Source organism: Chiloscyllium plagiosum, unplaced genomic scaffold (assembly GCF_037043375.1).
Source record: "Chiloscyllium plagiosum isolate Xiang-an unplaced genomic scaffold, Cpla_swu_hap1 HiC_scaffold_19, whole genome shotgun sequence".
NCBI lineage: Eukaryota > Metazoa > Chordata > Chondrichthyes > Orectolobiformes > Hemiscylliidae > Chiloscyllium > Chiloscyllium plagiosum.
In genome coordinates, this window is record NW_028270157.1 from 15,577,797 (window position 1) to 15,596,241 (window position 18,445).

The 18,445-nt window shown below is 42.1% G+C and overlaps 1 protein-coding gene across 4 annotated transcripts in view; it reads right to left on the reverse strand.

The window, feature by feature from the left end:
* Window positions 1-18,445, reverse strand: part of poc1b (POC1 centriolar protein B) — a 119,751-nt gene that overhangs the window by 49,291 nt on the left and 52,015 nt on the right. For 2 of the 4 annotated variants that reach the window (XM_043709913.2, XM_087997048.1), the window contains exon 10: window positions 9,856-9,942. The exons of the other annotated variants lie outside the window; for them this stretch is intronic. In XM_043709913.2, the coding sequence (XP_043565848.1) occupies window positions 9,856-9,942 (87 nt within the window). The remainder of the gene's footprint in view (window positions 1-9,855; window positions 9,943-18,445) is intronic. 4 annotated transcript variants of the gene reach the window in all.

Consider the following 18,445-nt stretch of genomic DNA (forward strand, 5'->3'; position numbering starts at 1 on the left):
TTGCCCAAACTGCAAACTTTTGGATTGTGGGAGGAAAGTAGAGCACCTGGAGAAACCCATGCAGACACAGGGAGAATGTGCAAACACAACACAGACAGTTGCCCAAGGCTGGAACCAAACCTGGGTCCCTGACACTGAGGCAGCAGTGCTAACCACTGAGCCACTGTGCTGACCCCATGGTCATATGGAATCTAAATAAGGGCAGGACAAGAGGACCGTTGCACTTGTCTTTTGTTAATTGGATCAGGATGCAACAAGCACGTGTTAAATCGCTGGGTCTAATGATTGTCAGTATTTCAGAATCAAGAAGAGAGCAGTTACACAATCAGCTTTTAGCATGCTAATTTCCATTCATTCTGAGAAGTGAAATGTTGGCAGAGCAAAAGCTGGCTTTGAGATTAATTAGACCAGTACTGGTAGAAAACTATTTTAAAACTTTCAATTTCAATACAGTACTTCACATTCACATGAAGTTCATTCACACCAGTGAATAAAGTTCGCAATGACCCAGGTAGTGTTCAATGCTTTTCAAGTACAATATATTATGCAGCATGTGGTGAAATCAGAGACTTAGATGTCCCACATTTGAAAATATGATCACTTAAGTTTTGGAAATGTTGAAAAGCCTGAGCTTAAACTACCCCAAATTTATTTTTATCTTAATGAGACCAGGAGACTTTGTGCAGCTCCACAAATTGTATTACAGCTACTGATTGCTTCAGGTTTCATGATTGTTTCCCCCCCTCAACCAACAAAACCTATTTATCAGTTAAACGTAGGAGATGACCAATTTGTGGGAGAATGGTCAGGAAGTGAAAACTCATGGACTCAAAGGGAAAACTAAGTTGGTTCAGTGGTAGTTAGGAGGAATGACTGAAAGACATTCAGGCCACTGGAAGGTTGCAACCATTAGGGTGCTGCAGGGCTCAGCACTAGACTCCTTGCTTTTGTGGTGTACTGCTGGTTTAGACTTAAACAGAGAGGGTATGATTAAGACTTTTCTGAACAATACAAAATCTTGTGTAGTGGATAGACAGGGGAAGAGCCAATAAACCATGCACTGGTCAATTTAGCAGAAAATCAAACTTAATGTAGAGGCATGTGCAATAATGCATTTGGAGAAGGCAAGTCAGTCAACGAAATTCAGCATGTAGTAGATGTGAAACAGAGGATGAAAGGCTCTAAGAGTGTGTGTCGTCAGATTAGATAAAACTTTTAAGGAACCTTACAGAACTTTTTCCTTTAACATATGAGTCACTGATTATAAGAGTTAGGAGGTTATGCCAGAATTCTGTATGACACTAGTTAGGCCACAGCTAGAATATTACATTATATCTCTGATTCCCCACATTACAGGAAGGACAAACAAAAAATTAGAAGGACACTGCTAATGTGTCAGCAGTAGCTGAGTTGATGGCATTCCTATTCCTAACTCTAAATCACAAAGTTCCGGGTTCAAATTCCATTCCAGGACTTGAGCACAAAAATCAAAGCTGACCATCCATTATCTACTGAGGGAATGTTGCACTGTGTTGCCTTATGGATGAGACATTAAACCCAGCCCCCATCTATGGGTGGATGTAAAATATTCCCAAGCATAATTTGGAAAAAAAGAACAAGGGTGTAGGTGCCTTAGAGAATATTTAGCTGGTCAACATCATTTTGCTGTTTCTGGGAGCTTGCAATGTACAAATTAGCTGTTGCATTCCCTACGTTACAATAATGACAACACTTCAAAAAACATTTTGTAAAGCACTTTGAGATATCCTGTGATCGTGAAATGACTGTATAAGTACAAGCATTTATATTTTCTTCATAAGAAAAAAATATTGGATACACTACCTTTGGAAAAGAGGATACTAAAAAGAGATGGAAGTGAGATATACAATTTAAAAACTGTGTAAAAGACTGGGATTCTTTAATATTCATTCCTGATGAAGGGCTTTTGCCTGAAACGTCAATTTTCCTGCTCCGTGGATGCTGCCTGACCTGCTGTGTTTTTCCAGCACCACTCTAACCTCCAGCATCTGCAGTACTCACTTTTGCCGAGTGGATTCTTTAATAACCTGGGCGGATAGATGTGAAATAATGGACAGACAGTTTACAGAGAAGTTGATGAGAAACTCTCAGATACAGGATGGTGTGGGGACATGAAACTTCCTGCAAGAAAAGACGGTAGAATCAAAAATCTTCCATCGCACTTAAAAAGCCCTTCCATGTGCACTAGAGATGCTGCAACCTACAGCGCTATAGGCTAAAGGTTGGCAAGAGGGATTATGTTGGACGGTTCTTTTCCAGCTAGCAGAGAAACAATGATTTCTTAGTATAGCAGGCAGTGCAGCCATTTCACAATCTGAAGTTCCCCAGTTTAATTCTCTGAGAAAGCGTGACAGTGAACGTGTGGCTTGTGCTACATCATTGACTCATGCTCACATCATTCCCTCATTGTTCTATGGGTGCAATTCTCGCTTTGGGATTTGTAGCATATGATGGGTCCCGGGTTCACATTGCAGATGAGCCCCAACTATTTACGCGGAGTACATGAAATTAGGTAAGTGAATTTACATTGCAGATTGAAACCAGCGGGTACAACGTTGTGGACATCACAGATGTGGCTGCAAAGGGAGTTAGGGTTGGATACTAAGTATCCAAGAATACAGTCCTACTGGAAGGAGACAGACAGATGGGCAAAGGGGGTGGGGTTTCCTTGTTAGTAAGAAATGAAATTAAGTCAATCGCAGGAAACAAAATAAAGTCAGAAAGTGTAGAATCAGTGTGGGTAGGGTTAAGGAACTACTAAAGAGAAAAAGACCAAGTTGGAAGTTATGTATAGGCCCTCTACAAGTAGTCAGAATGTGGGGCAGAAAATAAATCAAGAGATAGAAAGACATGTAAGAAAGGTGCTATTGCAATGACCATGGGGACTTCAATATATGGATGGACTGGGAAAATCAGGATGTAGCAGATCCCAAGACAAGGAATTTGTGGAATTCTGTGAGGTGTTTTCTTGGAGCAGTTTATAGTACAGCCCACTAGGGAACAGGCAATTCTGGATTAGGAGCTTAAGGTAAAAGAACCCCTCGGGGGCAGTGACCATAATGTGATAAAATTCACCGTGGAGTTTGAGAGGGAGAAGCTGGAATAGATGTAACTATTACATTGAATAAAGGTAACGACAAAGACATGAGGGAGGAGCTGGCCAGAGTTGATTGGAAAGTGAGCTAACAGGGAAGACGGTGAAGCAGCAATGGCAGGGGTTTTGGGGGGTAACTCAGGAGACACAGCAGCAAGTCAAGCCAAGGAAGAAACAACATACCAAGGGTAGAATGGCTGACAAGTGAAGGACATCATAAAAACAAACGAAAATGCATTTAATGTGGTGAAGATTAGTGGGAAGCCAGATGACTTACTTAAAAAAATACAATAAGGGAGGAAAGGTGATAGCTGGAATTTTATTAGATATATAAAAAGGTAAGAGAGGCAAGAGTGGACATTGAATAACTGGAAAGTGAGGTGGGAAAAGCAGAAATGATAAAGAAAAGGCACAAGAACTGAATAGGTACTTGGCATCAGTCCTCATGGTGGAAAATACCAGCAGCATATCAGAACTTCAAGAAAGTCAGGGGCAGAGGTGAATGTAGTGGAGAAGATATTGGGGAAGCTGGAAGGTCTGAAGGGGAATAAATTACCTGGACCAGATGGACTACACCCCAGGTTTCTGAAGTGAACAGTTAAGGAGATTGTGGAGGCATTGGTGGTGACCTTTTGTGAATCACTGGAATCAGGAAGGATCCCATAAGACTCATTAATAGCCAATGTAAACCTTTGACTGAAAACAAAAACTGCTGGAAATCACAGTGGGTCAGGCAGCATCCATGGATAGAGAGCAAACTAACATTTCAAGTCTAGATGATTCTTCAGAGCTGACATGAAATGTGGAGGAAGCAGCACATATGTAATGATTGGGGTGAGGTGGGGTGGGGTGGGGTGGGAGTGCTGACGGAGAAAGGGTGTTGATTGTGCAGATTAAGTTATTGCAATGTGAGAAAGGCAGAATAATAATGCGTCTAACTGCCAAACTTTAAAGAACAGACAGTCCCACTGAACTGGAGGGAGGGCTCAGAGGACATGCTGACAGAGAATGTAACAAGTAAAGCTAAAAGAGAAGGAATGAATAGTGGGTTTACAATCTGAAGATGCTGAATTCAATTTGAAGTCCAGAAGGTTGTAAAGTGCCAGTTTGAAGATGAGACATTGTTCCTCCAGTTTGTGCTATGATTCACTGGACCATAACAGAATGCCCAGGACAGACAAGTGGACATGTGAGCAGGACGCTGTGTTAAAATGACTGGAAGGTCAGGGTCTTGCTTGCATACGGACCAGAGGTGTTCAGCGAAGTGGTTAACCAGTCTGCGTTTGGTTTCTCCAATGTAGAGTAGGCCACATTGTGTGCAGCGAATGCAATACACCAGGTTGAAGGGAAGGATGAAACTCTGCTTAGCCTGGAAAGGTGGTTTAGGACCTTGGATGAGGAGCAGAGAGGTGGAAGGGGTAACTGTTACATGGGAAGGTACCCAAGCAGAACTGACTTCACGTCAGCTCTGATGAAATCATCTAGACTCGAAACATTAGCTTGCTCTCTCTTCATTGATGCTGCCTGACCTGCTGTGATTTCCAGCATTTTTGTTTTCAGTACAGATTCCAGTATCTACAGTAATTTGCTCCTAAAATGTAACACCTTTGCTTAAGTACACAGAAGATGGGAAATTATGGATGGATTAGCCTGATCTCTGTCATTGGTAAGATTTTAGAATCCATCATGAAGGATGAGATTGCAGAGTACTCAAAAGTGCATGGTAAAATAGGGTTGAGTCAGCACAGCTTATTAAGGGGACGTCATACCTGACAAATCTGTTCGAATTCTTTGAGGAGGCAACAAGTTAGACAAAGGAAAGCTAGTGGACACAATCGATTTCGATTTCCAGAAAGCCTTTGACAAGTTGTCACACAGGAGGCTGCTAAATAAGATAAGAGTCCATGGTGTTAGGGCAAGGTACTGTCATGGATCGAGGACTGACTGACTGGATTTAAAAGGGTCATTTTCAGGATAGCAGAATGGCAACTAGTTGAGTTCCATAGGGGTCAGTTTTGGGATCACATCCCAAAGTCTCAGTCATACAGCATGGAAAAAGACCCTTCTGTCCAATTCATTCATGCTGACCAGATATCCTAACCTTAGTCCTATTTGCCTGCATTTGGCTCATATCCCTCCAAACTCTTCCTAGGTATGTATCCATCCAGATGCCTTTTAAATGTTGTAATTGTACCAGCCTCCGCCACTTCCTCTGGCAGTTCATTGCATACACGCACCACCCTCCAGATGAAAAAGTTGTCCCTCAGGTCCCTTTTAAATCTTTCCTCTCTCACCTTAAACCTATGCCCTCTGGTTTTGGACTCTGCTACCCTGGGGAAAAGATCTTGGCTATTCACCCTATCTACACCCCTCATCATTTGTAAACCTCTATAAAAGGTCACCCTCAGCCTCCAAAGCTCCAGGGAAAATAGCCCACCTTATTCACCTTTCCCTATCGCTTAATCCCTCCAACCCTGGATAACATCCTTGTAAATCTTTTCCAAACTCTTTCAAGTTTCACAGCATGAATCCTGTAGCAGGGTGACCAGAATTGAATGTAGTATTCCAATAGTGGCCTAAACAATTTCCTGCAAAGCTGCAACATGAAGTCCTAACTCCTATATTCACTGCACTGACCAATAAAGGCAAGCATACTAAAAAAGCCTTCTATTCGTAATCTGCTTTAACAAATCTTGACAAAGGAACTGAAGGTATTTTTGCAAGGTTTACAGATAATAAAAACTTATGAATTTCCCCTATTCTACTCATTCAAGTGAGCAACCTCAGTACTGTGGAATGAAACAGGTTTTGCTCCAGAGAATCAGTTCCAAGGTCATATACTAATTTTGGTGCTAAATACTCTTTACTTTTTCCTTCGACAATAAATGGTTAACAACTCTGACAAAGGATTGGGAACGCTTTCCATTTCTTGGACCAGCAGTCCTTATATCACATTCACACTTTTCCCACTTTCGCTCAATTATTAACTGCTTTGCCTTTTGGATGAATAACTTTGGCTTGTAGATTCACATTCAAAGAATTTTCTTCCTCAGACTTGTACAGGTTTTCAAAGCATCTACTTCCATAAGATTACAAAATGCAGGAACAGAAATAGGGCGTTCAGCTACTGAATATGCTGTCATTCAACTGTTGCCGAGGCTGATGGGTTTGAGTTATAGGGACCAGTTGAATGGGCTGGGACATTTCCCCCCCCTTGAGTGTCGGAGGTGGAGGAGTGACCTTCCTGAAATTTATAAAATCACAAGAGGCATGGATAGGGTAAATTGCCAAGGTATTTTTCCTAGGGTGGGGGAATCCAAAACTAGAGGGCATAGGTTTTGGAGGGGCGAGAGAAATAGAAATTTAAAAAGGACTGGGGGGTAACTTTTTCATGCATATGGTGGTGCATGTATGGAACAAGTTGCCATAGGAAGTGGTGGAGGCAGGTACAATTACAACAAATAAAATGCACTTGGATGGGTATATGAATAGGAAGGATTTAAAGGGATATGGGTTGGGAATGTGTTGCTGGAAAAACACAGGTCAGACAGCATCCAAGGAGTAAGGGATATGGGTCAATTGCTGGCAAATTGGATTTAGTCAGATTGGGATGTCTGGTTGGCACAGATGAGTTGTACAAAAGATCATAGATGATCTGAATCTTCAGCTCCTTAATTTCCTTACTGATTTAAAAAGAAAATCTGGCTACCTTAAAAACACTTAGACCCAGCTCTTTGCAGTAAAGGGTTCTACAGATTTACAAACCAGAGGAGAAATTCTTCCTCAGTCTTAAATGGTTGACGTTTTATTCTCAGATTATGTCCTCTGGTCGTAGATGTCAAGGGAAAACAATCTCTTCATATCTACCCTGTCAAGACCTCAAAACATTTTATGTTTCAGTGGGTCACCTCTCATTCTTCTTAACTCCAATGAGTATACACACTACTTAAACTCTACTCAAGAGAAAAATCCCTCCATTCCTGGAAACCATCTAGTGAACCTACTCTGGATTGCTTACAAAGCCAGTATATCTTTCCTTCAGTAAAGGGAGCAAAATATGGATCTAGATCTGTATAATTTTAGTAAGACTTCCCTACAATTATACTCCATCCCCATTACCCACATAACTTCTATGCTAACATACTGAATTTGAACCTAGTTCTCAGACATCATCATCATCATCCATGCACCATAGTTTATGTCCAATTATTAAACCCAAGTTAGGACAAGCATCTAGGGATTGGTTAAATGCCAAAAATATTGATTCACCTAATATATAAATAATGACTGGCAATGGATACTACCGCAGTTGTGATGGTGTAATGTACATTGGAAAAATTGTCACCAATAAAGGCAGATTTTCATTTGCAGCACTTGAAAATCCATTTCTCTTTGTTTTTTTTTCTAATTTCTTTCCACACATCGTTAAGGCAGAATATTTATGCTTCTGTCTTTTCTGAGTAAATGTTTACACTTGTCTGATTTATGTATCAATTTCTGCACTTGGCTTTTTCATTACCCTGCTCAATGATAACAATGCTCTAAATAGGTTTACCAAACATGGAGACAGGATAATAAATCACATGCCCTGCTGCTGTTGTTTATTGCAAACCTAATGAAATTATACATTCATGCAGTATTATGTGGAGTGCAAATCAACTGCTGGGCATTAAGATATTAGCCCAAGTTAGGAAAATTAAGCTAAGCAAGGAGCAGTTGCAACTTCAAAACTTAAATTTATGTGTGACACATTGAAGTACTGTGTTGGGATCAATGTGGTTTGCAGTCCAACAGCACCATCTACAGTATAACTGAAATATTACAACGTAGTCTCAGCAGCACATACTGTATATGCCTGGAAATTGCCATCTGCAGTAGGAGATAGACAATATAATCATTACCCCATAAGATTCAATGATGTTACAATCACTGAATCCCCTCCCTCCTTGCTCCCAATTATCAACATCCTGGGGGTTACCATTGACCAGACCTCAAATGGACTTACCCACGACAAGAGCAGGTCAGAGGCTAAGAAATACTGCAGGTAACTCACCTCTCGAATGCCCAAAGCCTGACCACGATCCAGGAGTGAGACGGAATACTCCCCCCACTTATCTGGAAAAGTGCAGCTCCAACAACACTTAGGAGGCTTAACATCATCCAGGGCAAAGTCTCCCACTTGATTGGTACCACATCCATAAAGCAGCCACTTACTCCATCACTGACACTCAGTAGCAGCAATGTATACTATTTACAAGATGCGCCACAGATATTCTTGGACAGTACCTTTCAAACCCACAACCACTTACATCTAGAAGGACGTGGGCAGCATGTATTGGGATCACCACTGTCTGTAAGTTCTCTTCCAAACCATTCACTTTCTGACTTTGAAATCTATCACTGTTGCTGGGTTAAAATGCTGGAATTCCATCCCTAAGTGCACTGTAGATCGACCTACATCACATGGACTGCAGCAGTTCAAGAACGGAGCTCACCACTACCTTCTCAAGGGATGGGTAATAAATGAAGGTGATCTTCACGTCCCACGAGTGAATAAAAAAGTACTCAAATCCAGCTATCCACAAAGTAGTTTTCAAAATGGACACAAATATTGCCCTCTGCAGGGAAAGTTGTGGTATTACAATAGATAACAAGTTCTTCCTAACAGTACTGTGTATTGTTGAGAAAGGACATTTTGTTGAAGCTTTTCAGCCTGCGCTCATTAGGTCAATTCAAAACCAATGGAGAGAAAGTCAACATTAACACTACATGAGAGGAGAATACTGATTGGTTTGCTTGTGGATTCTGATTAGCAAAGATGTTGTCACAGAGAAGACCATATTTAATGATGATTGACTTATCTGCCAAGCTGCGTTTAGATTTCAAATAGGAAAGCCCTGAGAATTGAACCAGCAAATATCAGTCACCTGATTGAGTTCTGAGGAAGGGTCACTCAACCCAAAATGTTAACTCATTTCTCTTCACAGATGCTGCCAGACCTGTTGAGCTTTTCCAGCAATTTCTGTTTTTATTTCTGATTTACAGCATCCGCAGTTTTTTGGGTTTTTAATATCTGCCACCGGTTTTGTTAAGTTGAAACAGACATCGAGTGCGTGCACATAAATGAAGTGTTGGAGAAACCTGGCAGTTCCCGCAGCATTTGTAGAAAGAACAAAGAAAGTAGTAATGCTTTTGAGTCTACTGACCATTCGTCAGAAGTGAGAATAGCTCAGAAATGGTATTTTATGTTGATGTCTGGGGGTGGTGGAGTGGTGCAAAGGAGGAGAATGAAAATTGAGAAATGAAAATCGCACAATATAATTCTGGGATTTACATATTAAAGAACCTAAACCGCCATATATCATTCTAAAAGATGAAAGACTTGATCTAAATTTGTTTGAGAACTATAACCCGGTGTTATGAGATTTTTACCTAAAGTTGTTTAATATTTTATTACAACTCTATGACACTGTAACCCTTTTGCTATAAATTCTGTCGTATGATCATGTCCCACAACCACCTGAAGAGGCAATGCCTCAAAAGCCAGTGTTTCTAAATAAACCTGTTGGACTATAACCTGGTGTTGTGTGATTTTTAACTTTGTCCACCCCAGTCCAACAACAGCACCTCCAAATCATAATTTTCATAAGTAGTAACAACATTTGAACCTGATTTATTTTCCCTTTAAGATATGAAATAGTCATATTATATGACAAGCTCACCTTGTGTTTAGAGAGAAAGTCGATTCCAGTGTCCACTACTGGAGGATCAGATGATTGCATGTCAACTATGTGTCCCCTGGGATTTATCTACATAGTTACAAAGATTAGAAATGGGGAAAATCAACCCAATGACATAGGCTGCTTCAGAAAATCAAAATTTTTAGGGAACAAATAAATTGAATAAATCCAAATGAAGTTTGATAATATACTTACTTTTGCAGCAAACTTTAGAATTAGATACTAAATCCTTAAACAAAGACGACAGTGGTGTGCCAAAACAAAGTCATAGAGTTGGACAGCACGGAAGCAGACTTTTCGGTCCAACTTGACCAGATATTCTAGAGAAATTGAGTTCCATTTGCCAGCATTCGGTCCATATCCCTCTAAACTCTTTCTATTCATATACCCATCCAGATGCCTTTTAAATGCTGTAATTATATCAGCCTCCACCATTTCCTCTGGCAGCTCATTCCATACATGCACCACTCTCTACATGAAAAAGCTGCCCCTTAGATCTCTTTTAAATCTTCTCCCTCTAACCTTAAAACTATGCCCTCTAGTTTTGCACTCTCCCACCCCAGGGAAAAGACCTTCACTATCTACCCTATCCATGCCCCTCATGATTTAATAAATCTCTATAAAGTCACTCCCTCAGCCTCCATCACTCCAGGGAAAGCTGCCCCAGCCTATTCTGCCTCTCCTTCTAGCTTAAACCCTCTAACTCTGGCAACATCCTTGGAAATCTTTTCTGAACCCTTTGAAGTTTCATAACATCTTTCCTATAGCAGAGAGATCAGAATTGCAGTTTTGATTTAATTAGATCATACCGAAGGTAGTAAAACATGTAGAACCAACTATCTACGGTTAAGTAATTGAAGTAGTAGGTGAAGGGTATGCGCCCTTGTGACACGTTAAATTGCACATTTTTGAAGACTTAACATTAAACACAGTCTCACTCCAAATGTAACCAATATAAGTAAATACATGATCCAACATAAACTCAGTTTGAGAATTGATAATCTATGACGTGATGTTAAACTACCATGTAATGTCCAATTCCTCCTCAAATTCTAGATAATCCACTTGTTTCATTCTTGCATTTGCAGCCTACTATTTGAAAATCAAGCAAATGACCCAAAAGCCAATGGTTTTAAAAATGTGATTATTACATTTATGAGATAGAATTAAGAATTCTTATTAGTTAATTGGCTCAAATTGCAATTTAGGCTTGAAACACTCCCTGGAATTTCAAGAAAGCAGACATTCTCTGCACAGTAGCAACAACCAGTTCATATGCTGAAATGGAAATATTAATTTTATTCTCTTGACATTACCAAAACTTTGCAAATTTGAAGGTGTATTACAGAATGTCCTTTCTTCAAATATCACACAGGTGAGGAGATCTGCCCTCATGGGATCAACCTGCTTTTTTGTCTTCAACTGGACTCTTACAGCTTGTTCTATTTTACAAAGTTTTTATATTTCACTTTCTTCCTGCTAACTTGTACCCTTGCTCACACTATACAAAAATACATATATAAAATATTTATTTCTCCTTCTGTCTTGTATTAATGTCACTTTGTACAAAGTGTGCATTGTGAATTTTTGTCCAGTCTAGTAGTAATTGAATTAGTTAAGTAAGGGCAGCATGGTGGCTCAGTGATTAGCACTGCTATCTCATAGTACCAGGGACCTGGGTTCCATTCTACCCTTTGTACAAACTCCACACAGGCAGTTGACCTTCTTCTCGTATCTGTGTGGGTTTCCTTTGGATGCTTCGGTTTCCTCCCACAGTCCAAAGATGTGCAGGTTAGGTGGATTGGCCATGGTAATTGTGGGGTTACAGGGATAGGGTGGGGGAATGCGCCTGGATGGGAAGCTCTTTGGAGGGTTGGTGTGGACTTGATGGGCTTAATGGCCTGCTTCTACACTGTAGGAATTCTATATTTATTTTAAGTAATTATTTGCAGACAGAGTTGATTTACCCTTTGGGAATGATTCAGGAGTGAAGGTTACAACCTTGCCTATGGCAATAGAAAGTCCACTTGAGGCTAAAAGGAGATGGAATAATTGCAGAATAGGTTCAGAATATTTTTCCATCATGCATAGTGACCAGAATAATGGCTAACAAAGTTCATCACCAGAGGTCACGGCATTAATGAAAGAGAATATTAGGTGGCTGAGACTCTATTTGAGAATGAGGATAATTTTTTTTTTAGATTAGATTACTTACAGTGTGGAAACAGGCCCTTCGGCCCAACAAGTCCACACCGACCCGCCGAAGCGTAACCCACCCAGACCCATTCTCCGACATTTACCCCTTCACCTAACACTACGGGCAATTTAGCATGGCCAATTCACCTAACCCCTGCACATTTTTGGATTGTGGGAGGAAACCGGAGCACCCGGAGGAAACCCACGCAGACACGGGGAGAATGTGCAAACTCCACACAGAGAGTCGCCTGAGGCGGGAATTGAACCCGGGTCTCTGGCGCTGTGAAGCAGCAGTGCTAACCACTGTGCTACCGTGCCACCCAACTGTGCTACCGTGCCGCCCAAAATTTGAAGGTGTTTGGCATATCTTTGCTATTGATGCTTAGGAAGTAAATCCAGAGTTTAAAAAAAGTTAACATAGACAGCTCACACCGAAGCTGAGGCTGAGGGAGTTTAATAGTGCTGAAAATGTGTTGCTGGAAAAGCACAGGTCAGGCAGCATCCAAGGAGCAGGAGAATCGATGTTTCGGGCATGAGCCCTTCTTCAGGAATGACGAAAGTGTGTCCAGCAGGCTAAGATAAAAGATAGGGAGGGGGGACTTGGGGGAGGGGCATTGGAAATGCGATAGGTGGAAGGAGGTCAAGGTGAGGGTGATAGGCCGGAGTGGGGATAGGGGCGGAGAGGTCAGGAAGAAGATTGCAGGTTAGGAAGGTGGTGCTGAGTTCGAGGGATTTGACTGAGACAAGGTGGGGGGAGGGGAAATGAGGAAACTGGAGAAGTCGGAGTTCATCCCTTGTGGTTGGAGGGTTCCTAGGCGGAAGATGAGGCGCTCTTCCTCTAACCGTCATGTTGCTATGGTCTGGCGATGGAGGAGTCCAAGGACCTGCATGTCCTTGGTGGAGTGGGAGGGGGAGTTGAGTATTGAGCCACGGGGTGGTTGGGTTGGTTGGTCCGGGTGTCCCAGAGGTGTTCTCTGAAAAGTTCCGCAAGTAGGCGGCCTGTCTCCCCAATATAGAGGAGGCCACATCGGGTGCAGCGGATGCAATAAATGATGTGTGTGGAGGTGCAGGTGAATTTGTGGCGGATATGGAAGGATCCCTTGGGGCCTTGGAGGGAAGTAAGGGGGGAGGTGTGGGCGCGAGTTTTGCATTTCTTGCGGTTGCAGGGGAAGGTGCCGGGAGTGGAGGTTGGGTTGGTGGGGGGTGTGGACCTGACGAGGGAGTCACGGAGGGAGTGGTCTTTACGGAAAGCTGATAGGGGAGGGGAGGGAAATATATCCCTGGTGGTGGGGTCCGTTTGGAGGTGGCGGAAATGACGACGGATGATACGCTGTATATGGAGGTTGGTGGGGTGGTAGGTGAGGACCAGTGGGGTTCTGTCCTGGTGGCGATTGGAGGGGCGGGGCTCAAGGGCGGAGGAGCGGGAAGTGGAGGAGATGCGGTGGAGGGCATCGTCGATCACATCTGGGGGGAAATTGCGGTCTTTGAAGAAGGAGGCCATCTGGGTTGTACTGTATTGGAACTGGTCCTCCTGGGAGCAGATGTGGCGGAGACGAATGAATTGGGAATATGGGATGGCGTTTTTACAGGGGGCAGGGTGGGAGGAGGTGTAGTCTAGGTAGCTGTGGGAGTCGGTCGGATTATAGTAAATGTCTGTGTTGATTCGGTCGCCCGAGATAGAAATGGAAAGGTCTAGGAAGGGGAGGGAGGAGTCTGAGACAGTCCAGGTGAATTTGAGGTCAGGGTGGAAGGTGTTAGTAAAGTGGATGAACTGTTCAACCTCCTCGTGGGAGCCTTCCTAACCTGCAATCTTCTTCCTGACCTCTCCGCCCCCACCCCCACTCCGGCCTATCACCCTCACCTTAACCTCCTTCCACCTATCGCATTTCCAACACCCCTCCCCCAAGTCCCTCTTCCCTATCTTTTATCTTAGCCTGCTGGACACACTTTCCTCATTCCTGAAGAAGGGCTCATGCCCGAAACGTCAATTCTCCTGCTCCTTGGATGCTGCCTGACCTGCTGCGCTTTTCCAGCAATACATTTTCAGCTCTGATCTCTAGCATCTGCAGTCCTCACTTTCTCCTCGGAGTTTAATAGTGCTCCCGTATTAAGAAGTTGGATCTCATGAGGAAGTGGAGACATCTGCACAGATCTGTGCCCAAAGAATGGAAGACTGTTCACCAAATATTGGTACCACCACATCTCATAAGGAGATGATGTGAGTAGTACATCAAATTCCTTTGGCAGACCACATAGGAACATGGAAGACCCAGGCACTGATAAACATGTATTTTATAAGGCCAAGACTTCAAAAAGACATAGTACAGCTCTGTAAAACATATTATATCTTATCAGGTGGTAGGAAAACCAGCATCTTTGATACCCATACTAGTCAGATTTTAGATTGTACAGAACCACCACTGAAAAGGAAAGCAGATCAGTATAACCTTACATTTATGGATGTGTGAACCTGCTTCCCAGATGTCATTACTTTAATGACAGATACAGCTAGGGTAGTAGTGGAAAGATTTACTTAGTTTTACTTCGTTATTGACTACCAATTGAGATACAATCTCAATGTTCTAAGGTTTTCCAGGAAATCATTAACAGTTTGGACATAAAACAAAAACAGAAATTGTTAGAAAAACTCAGCAGGTCTGGCAGTGTCAGTGGAGAGAAAGCAGAGTTAATGTTTCAGGTCCAGTGACTGTCATCAGAACTAGACTGGTCTTTGATCACTGTTTTTATAGCAATGTTTTTTTGTTTCCAATTTCCACCGCCTACAGTTTTTTTTTGTTGGGTATAAAACAATTAAGTCAACGCATATCAGCTAAAAACCATGGTGCTCTGGGGATTAGAATCTCAAACCACAATTAAGGCATATAGTCGAGAATACCCATAGGATTGGGACCAATTAGATTTCTTAGTATTTGCCAAATGAAACCACCAGGTTCAGTCCATTTTAAGTGATTTATTATCATGTGTTCTGTTAAGATTAATTTGGGAGAAGTTCTTAAACCAAATAAAGACAAATCCTCAATGTTAGAATGTATGTCCATTTTTCTTCAAAAGAAACATAGGAGCATGTAAGGTTTCACGCGAGAATTTGAAAGTTTCACAAGGAAAAAGATTGGGCAGACAACAGTCAGCAACTAGAACATTTCAAACAGAAGTAGTAGTGATGGTATTATTGTTTTTGCAACGTTAAAATCTGAAATTGAAATTCAATAGTCCAAGTAGTTATAACTGTTATATAAGTGACTTACCTGGTAAATACTAGTCATAGGAAGAATCATTGGTTAGTCACATAAACATGTTGAAAAGGTATTATTCCAGGATAGAAGAAAGGGGGAAGAAGTGTGTCAGGTAAGAGTAGTAGAATATGACAGAGACAATAAGAGTGAAGCAATAGTCAAAACTGGCACATAGGAATATGGTTGTGGTTGTTGGAAGTCAATCATCTTCAGAACATCTCAGAAGGAATTCCTCAGAGTAGTGCCCTAGCCTCTAGCACGTTCAGCTACTTCATTAATGACTGTCCCTACATCATAAGGTAGGAAGTGGGATGTTCACTGATGATTGCACAATGTTCGGCATCATTCTTAACTCCGCAGATTTCGAAACCATCTGTATCTAAATGCAACAAGACCGGAATAATATCCAGGCTTGGTCTGACTAGTGGCAAGTAACATTCCTGCCACACAAATACCAGGCAATGTTCATCTCCAGTAAGAGACAATCTAACATTGTTCCTTGACATTCATTATTATCACTGATTCCTCCACCATCAACACCCTGGTGGATACCACTGACCAGAAGCTATACTGGACTAGCCATACAAGACATGTGCCTACAAGAGCAGGTCAGAAGCTGGGAATACTGCAGTGAGTAACTCACCTCTTAACTTCCCACATCCTGTTCACCATCTACAGGCTCAAGTGAGGAGATGAAATACTCCCCACTTGTCAACAACACTCAAGAAGCTCGACACCATCCAAGCCAAAATAAGCCACTTAGTAGGCACCACATCCACAAGCATTGACTACCTCCACACTGATGCTGAGCAACAGCAGCGCTTGCCATCTACAAGATGCACTGCAGAAATTCTGCAAAGATCCTTTGATAGGATCTTCCGAACTCTCAGTCACTCCCCTCTGGAAGGATAAAGGCAGCAGATACATGGGAACACAGCACCTGCAAGTTCCCTGCAAGTCACTCACCAACCTGACCTGGAAATATATTACTGTTCTTTCACCGATTCTGGGTCAAAATCCTGAAATTGCCTCCTGAAGGACATTGTGGGTCAACCTCTAGCACATAGTCTACAGCAGTTCAAGTAGACAGTTCATCATCACTGCTCAAAGGCAAATATAGAGGTGAGAAATAATTGCTGATGCCAATGTCCCACATGTCAGTATATTTATATTTTTAAAAAAGTGTTGGACAGCTCTTAAGATAAAACACATACTATCCAACTAGCTAATACAGAAGGGGCAATGCTCCAAAAGCTTGTGACTTCAAATAAACCTGTTGGACTATAACCTAGTGTTGTGAAACATTTGACCTTGTCCACCCCAGATCAACACTGGCACCTCCACATCACAAATATTAGGACAGTGAAACACTGCATTCTTGTATTTAGAGGAAGGACAATGGGAGAATTTTGTAAGGATTCCTGAAGAAAGGCTTACACCCAAAATGTCGATTCTCCTGCTCCTTGGATGCTGCCTCACCGGCTGTGCTTTTCCATTAACTCTGATTTCCAGCATCTGCAGTCCTCACTTTCTCTTAGTGCCATTAACATCAAAGGCAAAAGAAATATCCATGTTGTCATTCCAAATGGGTTAATACAATGTCATATGATGCCACTTGAGTTAAAAAAAATGCCTCAGATACATTCCAGAAGCTTATGAATTAAACCATAATTGAGGTTCGTAATTGTGAGTTGATGACATGTTACTATAAACAATGTGACAGATACTTAAAGATTTTAAAGCACACCCTCATCACAGCAGGATATGATGCTCAACTCATCAATCGCTGGATCCCATGTGCCACAGCAAAAAACTGCAATGATCTTCTCAGAAGACAGACACAGGATATGATCAGTAGATTACCTGTTGTTGTCCAGTAATCCCCCAGAACAGAGAAACTGCGGTGTTCTTTGCAGCCTTCAACACATCATCAGTGATGATGAGTATCCAGCCAGGATCATCCCTCCGCCTCCATGTTTTGCCTTCAAACAACCGCCAAACCGTAAACAGTCCTCGTTCGCACAAACTATCTAGCCTTCAGGACAACATTAACCACAATACCACACAACCCTGCCATGGCAACCTCTGCAAGCCATGTCAGATCACCAACATGGATACTGTCATCAACATGGGAACACCACCCACAGCGAACATGGCATATACTCGTGTGACTTGGCCAATGTTATTTATCTCATACGCTATAGGCAAGGATGTCCTGAGGTATGGTATATTGGCGAGACCATGCAGACTCTACGACAACGGATGAATGGACACTGTGCAACTATCACCGAACAGGAATGTTCCCTCTCAGTCGGGGAACATTTCAGCTGCAAAGGACATTTAGCCTCCAATCTTTGGGTAAACATTGTTCAAGAGGGCCTTCGAGACACACAACAATGCAGAGTCACAGCAGAAACCTTTTAGCCAAGCTGTGTACCCATGAAGGTAAAAACAAGGACTGCAGATGCTGGAAACCAGAGTCTAGATTAGAGAGGTGCTGGAAAAGCACAGCAGGTCAGGCAGCATCCGAGGAGCAGGAAAATCGACGTTTCGGGCAAAAGCCCTTCATCAGGAAGAGTCCTGAAGGGCTTTTGCCCGAAACGTCAATTTTCCTGCTCCTTGGATGCTGCCTGACCTGCTGTGCTTTTCCAGCACCACTCTAATCTAGACTTAGTACCCATGAAGACAGCCTCAACTGCAATCCTAGGTTCATGTCGTACTATGCGACTCCACCACACTGTTCTGTATCTGTAAAATCTTCCTTACTGCCCTGTTCTGACACCATCACCTTGATAAATTGTTATGATTTCTCTACCTTAATTAGTTTGTACAGTTTTGGATTACTTATTACTTTAGTTAGACCCTCAGCATGCAACTCTTATACCTATCATATATTCTAGTAATTTAGTTTGTCTCCAACTACACCTTATTTTTAATTGTTTGTAATTATCTCTCTGCCTCATTTAACTGGATTATAGGTCATCCCTTTGCTTGTTATTCAGTTGTTGACACGTTACACACACCGTCCAACACACTTGGTCACCTGCAGAGACTCATTATGCGACTCTCCACTCACACCAGTTGTATGATTGTTTGATCTCTCTGCCTATAAATTCGAACTG